General features: G+C 44.1%; 1 protein-coding gene across 1 annotated transcript in view; it reads right to left on the reverse strand.

The window, feature by feature from the left end:
- The window catches only part of frem3 (Fras1 related extracellular matrix 3), a 30,951-nt gene extending 16,096 nt beyond the window's left edge, over positions 1 to 14,855 (reverse strand). The window contains exons 1-2 of the mRNA XM_034581343.1: positions 9,770 to 14,855; positions 9,182 to 9,271 (exon numbers count right to left, since the gene is read on the reverse strand). Coding sequence (XP_034437234.1) covers positions 9,182 to 9,271; positions 9,770 to 14,798 — 5,119 coding nt within the window. The 5' untranslated portion in view covers positions 14,799 to 14,855. The remainder of the gene's footprint in view (positions 1 to 9,181; positions 9,272 to 9,769) is intronic.
- Between the last annotated feature and the right edge of the window lie 53 nt (positions 14,856 to 14,908).

Consider the following 14,908-nt stretch of genomic DNA (forward strand, 5'->3'; position numbering starts at 1 on the left):
AGTTTCAATAAACCTTTAAACAAGCTGTAATAATTTGTTGGGAGCTGAGATGGGGGGGGACTCATTCATCATGTTGCGACTGGGTTTTCGCCTCATTCTGTCTTTTCTCTGTGCATCTACAGACAGACAGACAGACATATGAATGTAAGAGGAGGAGACAGGGAGCAGCAGACTCCAGCGGGCACACCCACCCTCGACCACGCTCGGGTTTCCAACAGTCACGGCTAAAAATATGGGAAATGTATCATGTCTGCTTTTTGCTCACCACAAATTCCTCAAGTGTTGATACGGGACATGCAAGAATTAAGTTTGGAAAACGTGTGCCGTTTTGAAACTATAGAGTCGCTATACTCTCTTCAATCAAGAAAGTTTTGACTGATAAGACTCGATCTGCACTCGAGGAAGAATCCAGTTCTCATCTCTACATTTCAACCTGATGCACGAGCTTGGATAATGAGATTGTTTCTGTGCAGGAGAACGTGTGTCCTGGCGCTCGGCCACGTTCTGAGCTGATACGAGGAGAAGTTTAATCAGCAGAGATTATAGAGGATTATCAAAAGAACACGGCCGAGACAAAAAGCTTCCTCTGTTTAAGGTTTCTGCACTGGAGTAAAACAATGGAGCTTTTAATAAATAAGACCTGAACAACACGAGTACTCCATCATTCTTTAGGCACAAATTGAGCACTTTAACTATATATCAAGACATTTTCTTTTACTTGATAAAAAGTGAAGTAAAGAGTCACTTTCCTTCTTCCAAGCAGTTGTTGGGTTTTGAGAAATGGTTCAAACAGACAAGTGGTGCATTGACTGATTGGAAAACCGAGCTGATGAAGTGTGTGTGTCACATTGAGAACTGATATGTGTGAACTGGAGGCACAGGTGTGACGTGACTTATATGAAATGACATAAGGGGGCTTGTACGTCTTCCACCATGGCCGTCAAATGGCAACTTGTTCAGGGACTTTTCAGTGGCTCGTGATTTAAGAAAGAAAGTAAAATTGTATCTATATGTCAACTTTAAAAAAAACCTATAAACTTTAACCTTACATTTAAGTTTAAATTTAAAATTCACTAGTTCCAGATGTTTATTTGTATTGCATCAGATTGCTCACACTCATAAATATCAATCCCCTACAAATGACAGATTTTTTCATCAAGATCCATGAATTCATCTCTGAGAAATCAATGCAAAGTTTGAAAAATCTTGCAATGTTAATGAAAGTGAAAAAAAGAAAAATCCTGGATCCATCCCTAACTCCAGATAGACACCAACATTCAAAACATTCGTCGTTGGCCTATGTCCCATCCCCCCTCCACCAGGTTTCGTGGAAATCTGTTCAGTAGTTTTTGTGTAATGCTGCTGACAAACTAACATATAAACCAACCAACAAACAGACGACATGGTAATAACCACTGTCGTCAAAGGACTGAGGAGATGGGAATAAGTGACATCTGCCATTTTCTTGGACCTGCTCAGTGGATTTAACACTGTGTGGAAAACAGGTGCTTTTCTTTTGCTGTACAAGCACCACAGCAAAAAACTTTTGTCCATCATCTCTTGTACTGCTTCAATGTGCCGGTTTCAGAATTCACTCTCATCCCCTATAAAGTGATATAAAGTCACATGACACATAACTATGGAGAAAAGACTGGGCTCAAGGTCATCAAAGGAAAGCTCTCTCTTTGTCTGTGTCCGTCTGTCTCCGTCTCTGTCTGTTTCTCTGTCTGTGTCTCTGTCTCTCCCACCAGTCTCCCATAGAGTGACAGCTGTACACCCCCCACAGCCACCTCCAAGTTCCCCTTCCTCCCTGTGTCGGCTTTGTTCTCTCAGGGGTTGAACAACTGAGAGGGACAGCAGGCCACAGTCTGGGTGGGCCAGGTCTATACCACCATGGCATGCCCCCCCCCCCCCAGCCCGCCCGCCTCCGCATTGTTCACGCCAGTGTAGGAGAGGAGGGAATCTCCCTTTCTCCGACTCCTATTGAACACGGCGTCAGACACTGAGGCTGAGGTTGGCATGAGTCTCAACAAATCAGGAAATAAACAAGATGCCTGACTTCACAGAAGGAGATTCTCCAGAGAAACACTGAAACGTTTTAAACTTTAAGACCCGGGACGAAGAAACATAGCCGCACACGTAGAAGTCCATACATCTGCTCTAACGTGAATATAAACATGATTAATGGTCTGATTTATTACAATATTTATGACACACATACTATATTGGACTGGTCATTAAATCCAATACACTGTCACTCCCTGCCTCAGCTCATATTTCCAGTAGCTTTTCAAACTGACAATCATCATAATTTTCCACTTGGATGAAAAGTTTTATGGGCAGCGCATATTTCTAAATGTCCCTGTTAGCAGCTATTTCATCAATTAGCCCCCTTGTGAGTGATGGTAATAAATGAGGTGGGCGGGGAAGGAATATTAAGGAAGTGAGATGATTTTTTCTTGTTTTTTAACGTTAGTGAGACCAACAGGTCCAAACCCCCACTCACAAAGCGGTTTCTTACAAACTGGCTCATATTTGCTCTTTTGATTCGGAACCAAACAGAAATTCGTCCGTGTAAAAATGTGAAACAACCTGGATGAAGGTGCTTCACGGCTCGGAATGCTCGGAAAGTATCCTTCATCCTGCGTCATCAAACCAAACATCAACACAAGTATCCATGACATTACAGCCTCAGGTTCTGTGCAGCGGCGTCAGCGGACTGCAGATTCTTCATCAGCTCATATATTTACACAGCCGTGCTGCCTGCACCATACATAGATGCGGTGGGGGGGGGGGGGGGGGGGGGGGGGGGGGATAGTGGGTCAGGAGATATCACTGGAAAGGGAGGTCAACATGAGGCTTTGACGTCCACCAACATGATGCAAGGAGGAGCAACCTTCTAAGAATACCTCCATCAAGTGACAAGCGTTGCCATTATTGCATTTCCTCATTAATCATCCTGTTGATATAAATACAGGGGAGATTCCAGGCAGCTATGTTTGGTATTTGAATATGAGAGCATTTTCAAGTATGTTAAGTATTTATAAGTATGTTCTTTTAAATCGCGGAGATGTCAAAAGTCGATGTTTATTTTGATTCCTGTAAAAAGTAAAAAAAGAAATAGTAAGAACTTGGCGCAGCCTCCTCTCTTCCTTCCGAGCAATTCATGTTATAAATTCTGGACGATCAAATGTATTAATATCTGTGACCCTTCTCCCTGGACAGTGGCAACTTGCGCTGTCAATCGACACATTACAGAGGAGAGCGGCTGCTTCGGTTCGGGACAGTGAAAGATCTCAGGAGGATGTTGCAAATCAGGATTTGACAGGACCCGAGAGGCACATCCTCTTTGACCTTTGCTTGCGACACTAGGTTCATGGTGACGCAGACATTTGCAGCAGTATGGAGCGATCATCAAAATCATCGTCTTTCACCTTAATAATATGAACACGAATAAGGGAGAGAAGAGAGGAAAGCAGACACGAAAAACAGAGGCCAGGGATTTCTACCAACAATGTCCATTCATGTACCACGCTAGCCCAAACATGTCAAGTCATGTAGCCTGCTCAAGATTTATCTTCATGCACAAACCGCACTCCACCTGCCTTCTGCCATGCCCCCTTTAAATCAACCTAACAGCCGAATCATTTTCTTTCCTTCCTTCCTTCCTTGATGTGGACTTGATGGATGCAGGATTCTTTTTTCACTTTCTTTAACAATGGAAGATTGTGAGAGCTGTTTTTTTTTTTACATTTTACATTTTACAGCAATAGTTTTGGATTCACTTCCCTTTAAACCCACAAATGACAACCTCATGGTCACTGAAGCAATGAGGATACATCCCCTGGGCACCATGAGTGTCTTCACTATCACAAATGGTAATCCATTCAAAAGTTGTCAAAATATTACAGTCTACAGCAAACTGCTTGTGTGGCTAAAAGGAAAAGGACAAAGATGAGAGTAAGAGTAACTCAATGACAGCTTGGCTAGAGGCGGCAACAGCTTTGCCATATGAGAGCAGATAAGAATAACCTCTGTACATCATAACTCCAAACCCTAGCTGCCTTCAAAACGACATAAATATAAAGAAAGAGGACAAAAGACAGAGAACGAGAGAAAAAACATTGAAAAGGATCGGAGAAAAACCTGGGCGGAAGGAAAAGAGAAGGAAATTGAGACAAGGTCAAAGAGATATAGGAAAAGAATAGTGATACCCAATGGGGTCTTAGAGAAGGGGCAGGAGGGGGAGTGAGAACAGAGCGTGGGGTGTGGTGGAGGGCGTCTGAGAGGCCTCAGCTTCTCCAAGTCAGAGGGGACACCGAGTGTGGCACCATGAGCCAGTAAATCTCCTGCTGACTGTTGACACGGGTGACATGTAAGATCCCACAGTTAGGAAGTGGGGGTGTAACGTGGCTCTGTCAATCAACACACACTTGTACTGTGCAGCAGAAGACTCACACTGTGCACACAATCATATTCACGGTTTCTCTTGCTGTTTTTAAATCATTTTCTCTTCGTCGGTATCATCGCACCCTGTTCTCCCAGGGCAGGTAGCTCCGCGGTGGAAGCCTGCGGGTTATCGGGCTATCTGAGAGTGGCTTGGGTTTCTGCAGAGCTCGGAGTGGGGTGACGGAAGACTTTGAAAGGGGATCCCCCCCGGAGCCTTCCCTCTCACGTACACACCTGTCTGCCCGGGATACCACTGCACTTCCAGGCCCGGCTCTGTCTGTGGCCCTGGAGTCTGGAGTCTCCAAGGAAGTGCATTCCTCTCCCGGCTCTGTACGATCACATAACACTCAACCCACTGGGGTCTATGATCCCTCTCCAGAGCTGGAAGACTATATTGTTGCGATTGGGGGGAATTAAAGCACAGAGGCTGATTCTACTTATTTGAATGCAGAGGCTCCGCTCTATTTTATTCCTTATCTCATGATCAGAGGAGTTTGATTCGTGTTGCAATGAAATCTAAGACTATCTTGCACCTGAGATTGGCAGGATTTCTGAAGACAAATACTCCAAAGTCTAAACATCTGACGTAGTGCACTGGTTTTGAGTCTTAGAAACCTACAGGTGTCCTGACACGTCTGAAAGTAACTTTGGGTTTTTTCTCTTAGCCTGTGGCTCACTGGCCCATGTCAGATGAACGAGGATATATGTAAGCTGTGTACCCACTTGTAAAAACAAGTATATTGCCTGAGTATCCCATACTTTGAAGGGCCCTTGGGGGTTTCTGACCTGTTCACTTGCACACAGGTTATTGCTTTTGCCATAGAAATTCCCAGCAGACAGCGAGAATGACCCGAGTGGAACAACAGTTTGTGTTTGAGGTCACCGCCACATCATTCCTGCAGGGTAAAGTTTGTTATTCTAAGTATTTTACAAGAATTCAAAAGTAAAGTACAGTAAATCATAAAGAAGAGGCCAAAACTAAAAGAAAATTGGATACATTAATTCCTATATAATTACTACTTTATTGGCCTTTTTTCATCATGTTTATCAAACAAAGAAAATAACAATTAACATAATTAAAATAACAATTCAGGATAGAAGACATCAAACTCCTGCTCAGCCCATTAATTGATGTTCCTTCACCTACTTTTGCAGTTTCCACACCGAAATATTTGGCTTCTAAAATAAGGGTCTTGAGGGGTCATGAGGAGTCATATTTTAGTCATATAATCGATTTTTTTCTGTTCAGATAGATGTTAATTAATTACATCTAAATCTGTAAATTGTAGCTTTTAGCAGCTCACCGTATACATGGATTCATGCATTGCACACTGAGTACCCAGGTAGTTATCTTTAGCTGAATGTGAACCCCAAAATCTTTGAGAGAACAACACATTTTCACTCCCTGTGGATTCTTAAAAAAAGAAAATCTGCTGGTGAGTATCTGATGAGTCCGTTGTTGCATATTTCAGCTGTGAATGATTTATGCGTCCCTGACACGTTTGTGCATAGAGGTGAGAAGCTGAGGCGACAGGCTGATGTGTCCTGACTCGACAAGAGCAGACTTTCTCCTCAAGAGTTTGGCATTCCACCGCTGACCAGCAGGTTCTGTCCACACCAAGACTTCCCACAGCTGAACGTCCACTCCTGACCTTTTTACTGAGACACACTTGTTGCACACCTCAGCTGTTCCTGGCCACACACACGCTGTTCCTACTTCACACATGGCTCCTCAAAGTCTCTGATTAAGATCTTTATGTCCTTTTCATACATGCCTGCTGCCAACATTTGAGCCTGTAAGACTCCAAGCCAACATGCTCCATTAGGATATGGTAATGACTGTGTGTGTGTGTGTGTGTGTGTGTGTGTGTGTGTGTGTGTGTGTGTGTGTGTGTGTGTGTGTGTGTGTGTGTGTGTGTGTGTGTGTGTGTGTGTGTGTGTGTGTTATTGACCCACTAAAGAAGCATCAGTACAATACAAGTAGCGGCAGGTACCTTTCAAAGACCCTTATTTAGCTAAATTGTTTTACAACACTATGTCTCTGAAACCCAGTGATTCAACTTAATTCCAGGTAAAAACAACTGTTAACAACGGAGGTTAACAGCCTGTTACATCATTGTGGTCGGTTCTCATTTAGGAAGGATTCTCCCTGTTTTGGACAATTGCAGTTGAATTTCTGTTTCTGTCTTTCTGTCAGAATGATTTACTCGGCCAATGAGGTTAGCTTTTCACCTGCGTTTGTCTGTCAGTTAGCTGGACTACGCAAAAACTACTGGATTGATTACCGCAAACCTAGTTGGAAGGTTGGAGTATGGGTCGAGGAAGAACACATACAATTGGTGTGGATACGGATCAGGGGCGGATCCAGGATTTTAGTCGATCACTTTATTTATTACTGCGAGATATATCGATTGTTTTCCCACATTTTTATTGATTTCTCAGGGAATAATCCATGGATCTTCATATCAGACATGTTTAGGGGACTGATATTTATGAGTGTGTTCAATTTGGTGCAGATCCAAATAAAAAACTGGATCTAGAGAATTTAAATGTGGGTTAATTAAGGGGACTGTTGGGCCTTGGTGGAGGTATGCGTTTAAAAAAAAAAAATCCTAAGAGAGACCTGACCAAAGACTTAGCTGCTATTTATTTTCATTCCAAACTTCAACGTTGTGAATCATGTTTTCATTCTGTGGAGTCAAACTATAAACCCCATGAAAAGCTTTGCTAACGGGGGCCAGTTTAAGTGGAAAATCTTTGCTGCAAATCTTTCCTGACAGTTTTCTTTCCGTCACAAACAGCTCACCTACTTAGATTTATCACCAGATAGGCTGACCATCCACATGCTCTCCAGCTACATGCCCCTACACGTCCTGGATAATACCCCCCAGACCAACCCCTCCTCCGGCAGTCACCTCTTCAACACTTCACATCAGTGATTCACCGGTCGGCTCATCTCCCTTATCTCTTATTTGATCTCTTTACCAGATGTTTGTGTGAATACCGATGGATACGTGGTGTGCTGAGGGTTCATCCCCCATTATGTGCAATGACATATGTTTACGCTATTAATTACATATATATACATTAGTGTGAGGCCCTGTCTGTGCCCTCTACATGTGAACTGTGGCCATGCAGAAACATGGGTTTTGTTCCATGTCCCGGCCTGCACCACTGCACCTGGTTCAGCTGAGTTGGATGGAAGCTTAAACAAAGTGGGAAAGCAAACAAAAAAGCAGCGCTGAGCTAATTGAAGCCCTTGTTCCCTTCCTGTGGTTAAACCTCCACTTAGAGACAGACGTGCCAACCAGTTTCGCTTCAGGCAGATTTATAGGTAACATTTCTTAATGAGGAACGATACACTGAAAAGAAATATCATTAAAAACATTGGTGAAGAGTATAGATACTAATAATGGCTATGTTGTCTATTTCAAGCCACGTTAGAGCTGCTGACGCTTAGAATTATCACCTCCCTCACTAACAGCCTGGGGAAAGAGTTAATTAGTAAGCGTTCAGTCGAGGCTAATATGAGGCTTCACTTTGCCGACAAAAAGACGGTAATTTGGCAAAAGCTCACGTAATCGTGGCCCAGCCTTCTCAATGGGACTGAACACGACCCTCAATGCAACATAATTACAGACTAAACTTTCCCTCCTCCACCGACTGCATTTACAAATTTTGCATTTTGGAGCTGACGTAGCAAAAAGGCACCTGCTGCGTTTTCTTGCTTTGCATTTGCTTTATTTGTAATACTGCTTGAGTGAATCTGTGTAATAGGTGGTAAACAGTCTGAGGAGCTTATACATTGTGCTGTAACCCGTCACCTTGCCTGTACCACGCATGTCTGGTTTATTTAAGAGAATTCTAAAGATAAATGGAACAGCAAATATTTTTATAACCACCAGATGTAATACCTGTAGATACAATTTTAAAAGTGATGCTCAAATGACATATGGCCATAAAGAAACACAATCTTCTGTAAAATCTCAGAGTAACTGAAAACCAGAGAGTATCAATGGAGCGTTAAAGTAAGCTGAGAAAGATGGATGGATCTAATTCAAAATGTGGATGACCATGTCACCATAAAACAGACTAAAAATCTGAATCTCTTCCTTAAAATACCTTTGATCTTTTAAGGATAAGGTACGATTCACAAAATATTGTTCCTTTTCAATTTTTGCACAAGTACTGATATTTACGTAGCCAAAGCAAAAGGTGTTTTTTGTTTTTCTGAAACTGATTCCAAGAAGACATTTTAAACTAAATATCTGATCATGCATTCCTTCACCCATTTCACAGTGTCACTTCAAACAGATGATGAAAGAGCACATTTGAAAGCTCTGTGAAGCACCCTGAGGGAATGGCCCCTATTGTTCATTGACAATAAAGTTTAGAGAATGAGGTATAGTCCCACCTCTTTCACTTTTACCTACCAACACTCAGTGTTTGGCTTAAGTCTCCTTTGACCCCTGTCCTTTAAACCTGCTAGCCTTTCCAATGGGGCGAAAAGAGATGGCGGCTCTGTACTGGGTGTCAGTCATGGCCAACTGCCTTAAGTCTTTGTGATGCAAACACTTGGGAGGTTGACAGAGAGCAGGAAGTTTCAATTTTAAGAAGCCATTAAAATAGACGGAAAAAGTCCGGGGACAGCCTTAAGGCAAATGGATCCTCTGTAATGGGCCCCGGTTTGGTGTCAGTGTTCACTAGTATGACATTTTTAAAGGGTTCCTACCGTTGTCTTCAACCGTGAAGTAGAAGATATCACTTGTGGCGTTGGTCTTATCCAGCAGCACGTAACAGATCTTCATGTCATTGATATCAGCTGTTGGCAGGACAGAAAGAGAGAATATGGAGTGGCAGCTGGAAACATTATGGTGAGATAACTGTGACGACTAAGACACTTTAACAAGGTTTTAGTTACAACCCGCAGGCTGCAAAGTAATATAGGCCACAGAGGACGTGTGACACAGAGCATTCAGAATGAGGTTAGGAAAAGTGGAAAGTCACAAACATCTATTACAGGAATATTATGTGTAGTTAATATTATGATTATTATTATCAATTATGTACTGATACTGAGAAATTGATCCTATATATCAATACATCAGTATTATATTGAATTATTATTGTATACACACATATATTTATATATATATACTACAATGGTAAGATGCTCTGTAGATGTGAGGGGAACTGCAATAATGAGCTAATACATGAGAAAACCGTATATTAAACACAATTGAATCTAGTGTTAATATCAAAATATTGATAAAATGTTCAAAACTCTGTTGAAAGATTCAATTGTGTTCTATTGGCTTACCTTGTGTGAAGGTCTTGATGCTGTCATTGCCCTGGGCAGTGTTCATGATGAAGCCGTGCAGAGGCGCCTCAGACACACTGTACTTCAGGACCCTGTTGGCACTGTCGCGGTCCTCTGATCGAAGGGCCTTGCTGGTTATCACAAAGCCCACATGGCCAGTTTGCATGACCTTCAGTGAGGCCGCAGCCTTATTAACCACAATCTGGGGCACACCATTGTCCACTGTGTTGATGTGAATGGTCATCATCTGGGGTTTGCGTGTTTCGTACACGGTGTCAGGAAAGACGTAAAAATCTGTGTGTGTTCCGTCTGTGACCGTGAAGGAGAAGCTATCTTCGTTGGTCTCAGTGCCGTCGTGCTTATAGCTGATCAGGTTCTCATTTAGGTCCTGCTTGGTAAAGGTTGTGATCGGTTGCGTTTTGTTGAAAAGCAGCTGCCCATGCACTGGCACCTGGGTGACTATGAAGCGCAAATGGTTGTCGGGTGTGTCCCGATCCTCGGCTGTCAACTCAAAGGGCGTGACGAGTTTGGTTTCTCCCTCCTCCACAACCAGCCTGTTTATTGTCAGGACAGGTTTCTTGTTGTCTACATCAGTGATGGACACTCTGAAGGTTCGGAAGACGGGATTGTAACCGTCTGTTACCTCGAACTCGAAGCTGTCCATTTTCATCTCATCATCAGAGGTGTGGATGTAGTAGATCTTGTTGCCCGCAAGCTGCAGTTGGGTGAAGGTGGAAATGGGAACACCCGGGTAGTCGGTGCTCTCTAAGTGGCCTCTGCTTGGTGCTCTTGTGATGCTAAAGCTGAGATATTCATCAGGACTGTTGATGTCAGTGGTGCTGAGGAGGTCAGTGGTGAGAGTGACTCTCCCCCCTTCCTTGAGAGTCACGCCTTTGTTGATTACATCTGGGAAGACCATGTCAATGCTTCCGATGTTGATGTAAAAGTAACGATCGATAAGGGGATTGATTCCATCTGTGACGTCAAATTTCAACAGGTCTCGGATTCCCTCCTGGCCGGTGTGTACATATTGAATGAGCTGTTTGTCGATTTCATTCTGTGTGAAATTCATCCCCAGCGTGATGTTACCTAAAACATCACCAAACTTGCTGATTCGTTGGAGGTAGCCTTGTCCAGGGCCGTACCGCACAATATACATGAGGTCTTTGTCTTCAGAGTCGAGATCTGTGGCCTTTAAAACCCTGTTGCTGATGACTTTTGTCTCTCCGATCTCCACTTCAAGGCCGTCGTTTATAGCCATCCTGGGCGTCTCATCGTCAACGGGAATAACCATGATAAGAACTGTTTTTTCCACTTTGTGTTTCCCATCTGAGAGTCTGATTTCAAAGCTGTCCTCTTTGGTCTCAGAGTCGTCATGTTCGTAGACAATGTTGGATGCCTCTTTGATTTGTTCCAAGTTGAATGTATCTACAGGGATGGTGCCAGTGCTGAGCTGCTGAACTATTGTACCATGTGTGGGGTTTTTGATGATCTCAAAGTACAGTTCATCCCCAGGGATATCAGAATCAGCTGCATTCAGAATTGGTGTATCAATTACGAGGCTCATACCCTCCATTACCACAAACTCTCGAATGAAAATTTCAGGCTTCTCGTCATTGGCTGGAATGATGACTATGGGGAAGAAATGGCGTTCAGAGAAATTAATACCATCTGAACAACGAAATGTGAAACGATCTTCTACCGGTTCAACACCTTTGTGGATGCTTTGGACATAGTGGATATGACCTTGGGCGACATCTTTAATGCTGAATGCTGTGATAGCTGTCCCTGCTCTGGATTTCTCTGAGCCTGCAGCGGGGGCGATGTTTTCCACGTAACCAGATGTTGGTTGGACGATGATGGTGCACAGGATATCGTCATTGTCTGTGTCAATGTCTTCAGCTTGGATGTGGTCCAGAGTGATGACATTTTTCTCTCCCTCAACAACAACAAACTGCTCTATGACACTAACAATAGGTGGAATGCTGTCAACAGGAAGGATGGTGACGTAAACTGTCACACCTTGGACCTTGTTGCCGCCAACGACCCACTGATCGGACATATCAGACAGAGTGAGGTTGAAGGAGTCGTACCCTCTGACCGGACCGATTTCACCGGATGTGTGAGCATACACCACCACACCATTAATGATGTCCTCCTGGGTGAATCTCTCAGCTGGTGCACCGTTGACCAGGATTTCACCCAGCCTGGGAGGTTCCTCAACAATAAAAGTAAGCATGAAGTCATCTGTGTCTTCGTCACGGCCCTGAATCACGTTACTTGTAATTTCTGTTGCTCCATTCTCTAGGACATCGATGGCGGCACCGAGCAGGCCGGCTGGGAGCATAATCGTGGGGGTCTCATCATCGACGGGCTCGATGGTGATCTTAATGATGATGGGTACCTCATGGAAACCATCACTTACATCAAGCTTGATAAGATCATTAACGGATTCTTCTCCCCCATGGATATAAGCCAGACGGCCATTTGCAACATCTTCAAGAACAAATGTTTCACCGTTTGACATGTCGATCCCAAAATACTGCAGCTGCCCGTACCGAGGAATCTGGGTCACAGTAAAGACGATATTTTCATCATCTGTATCTGTGTCAGTGGCATGCAGCTCCTTCCTAGTGATGATATATGTATTTCTTTCCATAACAGTAAACCCTGTGTTTGTGATAACTGGTGGTTTGTTGTCAACAGGCTGCAAGAAAATGGTGAATAGTCCATCTGCTGTGTTACCTGCTGTGTCTTCCACAATGAATGTGAACTGAGCCACTTTTGGAGTGATGCCCAGCTCCTGGTCTGGAGGCATGTAAGCTACTTTATGGTGATTAACCTGGGCCTGTGTGAACTCTGTAATTAAAGTGTCAGGACTATCAGTCAGTACGATCTCGCCCAAGGGGGCCGGATTGTTCTCATCTGTGTCAGTCGGGGGCTTGACGATAGTATACTTGAGGTCCCTGTCATCTGAATCCAAATCACTGTAGCACAAGAATTTCTTCTTGAAGTGTGTCAGCTCATACTCCTGAACTGTCATGTGAAGGGTGGTGCCTGGGAAAAGTTCTGGGGAGAGGTCATCAACAGGATGGATTTTGATGGTGAACATGTGCTCGCCTGACTGATTAGGAGGGTCATTATCATCTTGGACCCTGAACACAAACTGATCGATCACAGTGGTGGTGCTGTGGGGTCCGATGTGACGATAGAACAGCTTTCCATCAAGAATATCCTGCTGAAACCACTCAGTTACCACCTGCTCAAACATCTCATCTGTTTCACTGAACTTCCAGGTAGACGGATCGGATGGAGGCTCGACTTGTCTCAGCAGCAGCTCCCCGACAGTGGAGTAAGGAACCTCCAAGACAAACTTAATGGTGGAGTCTTCTGAATCGATATCTGTTGCGCTCAGAATGAAAGGAGAGATCTGCATGACTTCATTCTTGAAAAGCACCACACCGGTGTTAGCGTTGATAATCGGGGGCTCATCATCAGTGGGAGCAATAGTGATAGGGAACAAAAACTCCACTTCATTACTGCCATCAGTCATTCTAAAAATAATGTTGTCGCTGTAGGTATCGCTCCCGTCGTGTTGGTACACCACGATGCCGGCGTCTAGGTCGGCGGGTGTGAAGAATTTCCTGCGACTACCAAGCATGGTCAGCTCTCCGTGCTTTAAGCCATCAACAACAGTAATTGTCACGTCTTCTAGGTTGTCCTCATCACTGATCTCTAAATTCTGGGAGCTGGAGAGCGCCCGGGACTGCCCTTCAAACAATAGCTGCCCTGTATTTTTGGTTGCTACAGGAGCCAGTGTATTCATAGGCTTCACCACAATCATAAAAGCAAATGTATCAGACACGGCACCATCAGTGTCAACAATTTCAAACTCAAGCTGGAAAATCCTTTCCACCTCCGAGTCCTCCGAGGGGGGTTTGTAGGCTATTTTAAGATCTTTGATGTCTCTCTGATAGAAGGAGGTGATAGGCAGGTTCTGATCATCGGTGCTGATGATGTAACCCTGCTGAGGGCTCAGATATGAAGTAATATTGAAGATTAAATCATCAGGGTCAGATTCGACATCTTCTGCAGCCAGCATGTCGCTTGTAATAGCTGTCATCACAAACTGATCAACCTCCATCATCATCATGGCTACAAAGCTGGGTTTAGGACCGCTGTTCTCTGAACCCTCTCTGATTCTAACCATCATTTGGAAATGTTCTTGCATTATAGTGTTGCCGTCATTATCCTGCAGCTCCACCATCATTGGAATATAGTCTCTGTTTGGTGACTTGGTTTTAGCTGTGTGCTTGTAGCGAAGGCCCTTTTTCACAAACTCATCACAGTCAATCAATTGGCCGTTGTTGGGGTTATTCAAAAGAGTGCCATACCTGGGAAGTCCTCCAGCGCCGACCAGAGTGGTGATCTTACACTGCGTGACACCGTCCTCAAAGGAAAACTCCAGACCCTTTTTGTCAATGGGGTTGCTGTCACCGTTGAACTTTTCGACATTAATAGGCATATTCCTGGTGAGGATCTCAAGCTGCTGGAAAACCACCTCCACTTCCAGCATGAACGGGATGATAACTGTGTCCGTCTGCGAGTCATAACGTAGCTGCAGCTTCACACGGTCCTTGCTGGGGCTCCGAGATCCAAAATGTGTGTACTTCACCTCATCTGGTCCAAAGGAGCAGGGGAACTTTTTGGGGGTCAGCATCCCAGGTTTCTGGGCCAGTGGGTCATTGTCCAAAACTGTGATGTGGCAGCGGTCGCCGGGCTGCACTTCTGTTACCAGGTCACTCACAGGGTCTAGATATACAGACCTCCCAAAAGGCACCCTGATCCCGTTGTTAGCAATGATGATGTTGTCTTCATTAGGTCCTGATCTGTGGCGATAGAGGTGAGCAGGGTCAAAAGGTTCAGCCTTTGCTGCGGCAAAACAGAAGCTAAAAGAAAATGTCACAAGCAGGCATCTCAAAAATGCCCACTTTTTACAAAGTTGGGAACTTTGCAGACAACCAGCCATGTCCACTGCTAGTTGCCTTGCAACTTTTCCACGAGTCAGCAGTAGCAGGCAGATAATTCTCCCTAGTGGGGAAAAAGCATGAAAGAAGAAGAAGCTTCTGTCTGATTATT

The sequence above is a fragment of the Hippoglossus hippoglossus genome, chromosome 1 (genome assembly GCF_009819705.1).
Source record: "Hippoglossus hippoglossus isolate fHipHip1 chromosome 1, fHipHip1.pri, whole genome shotgun sequence".
NCBI lineage: Eukaryota > Metazoa > Chordata > Actinopteri > Pleuronectiformes > Pleuronectidae > Hippoglossus > Hippoglossus hippoglossus.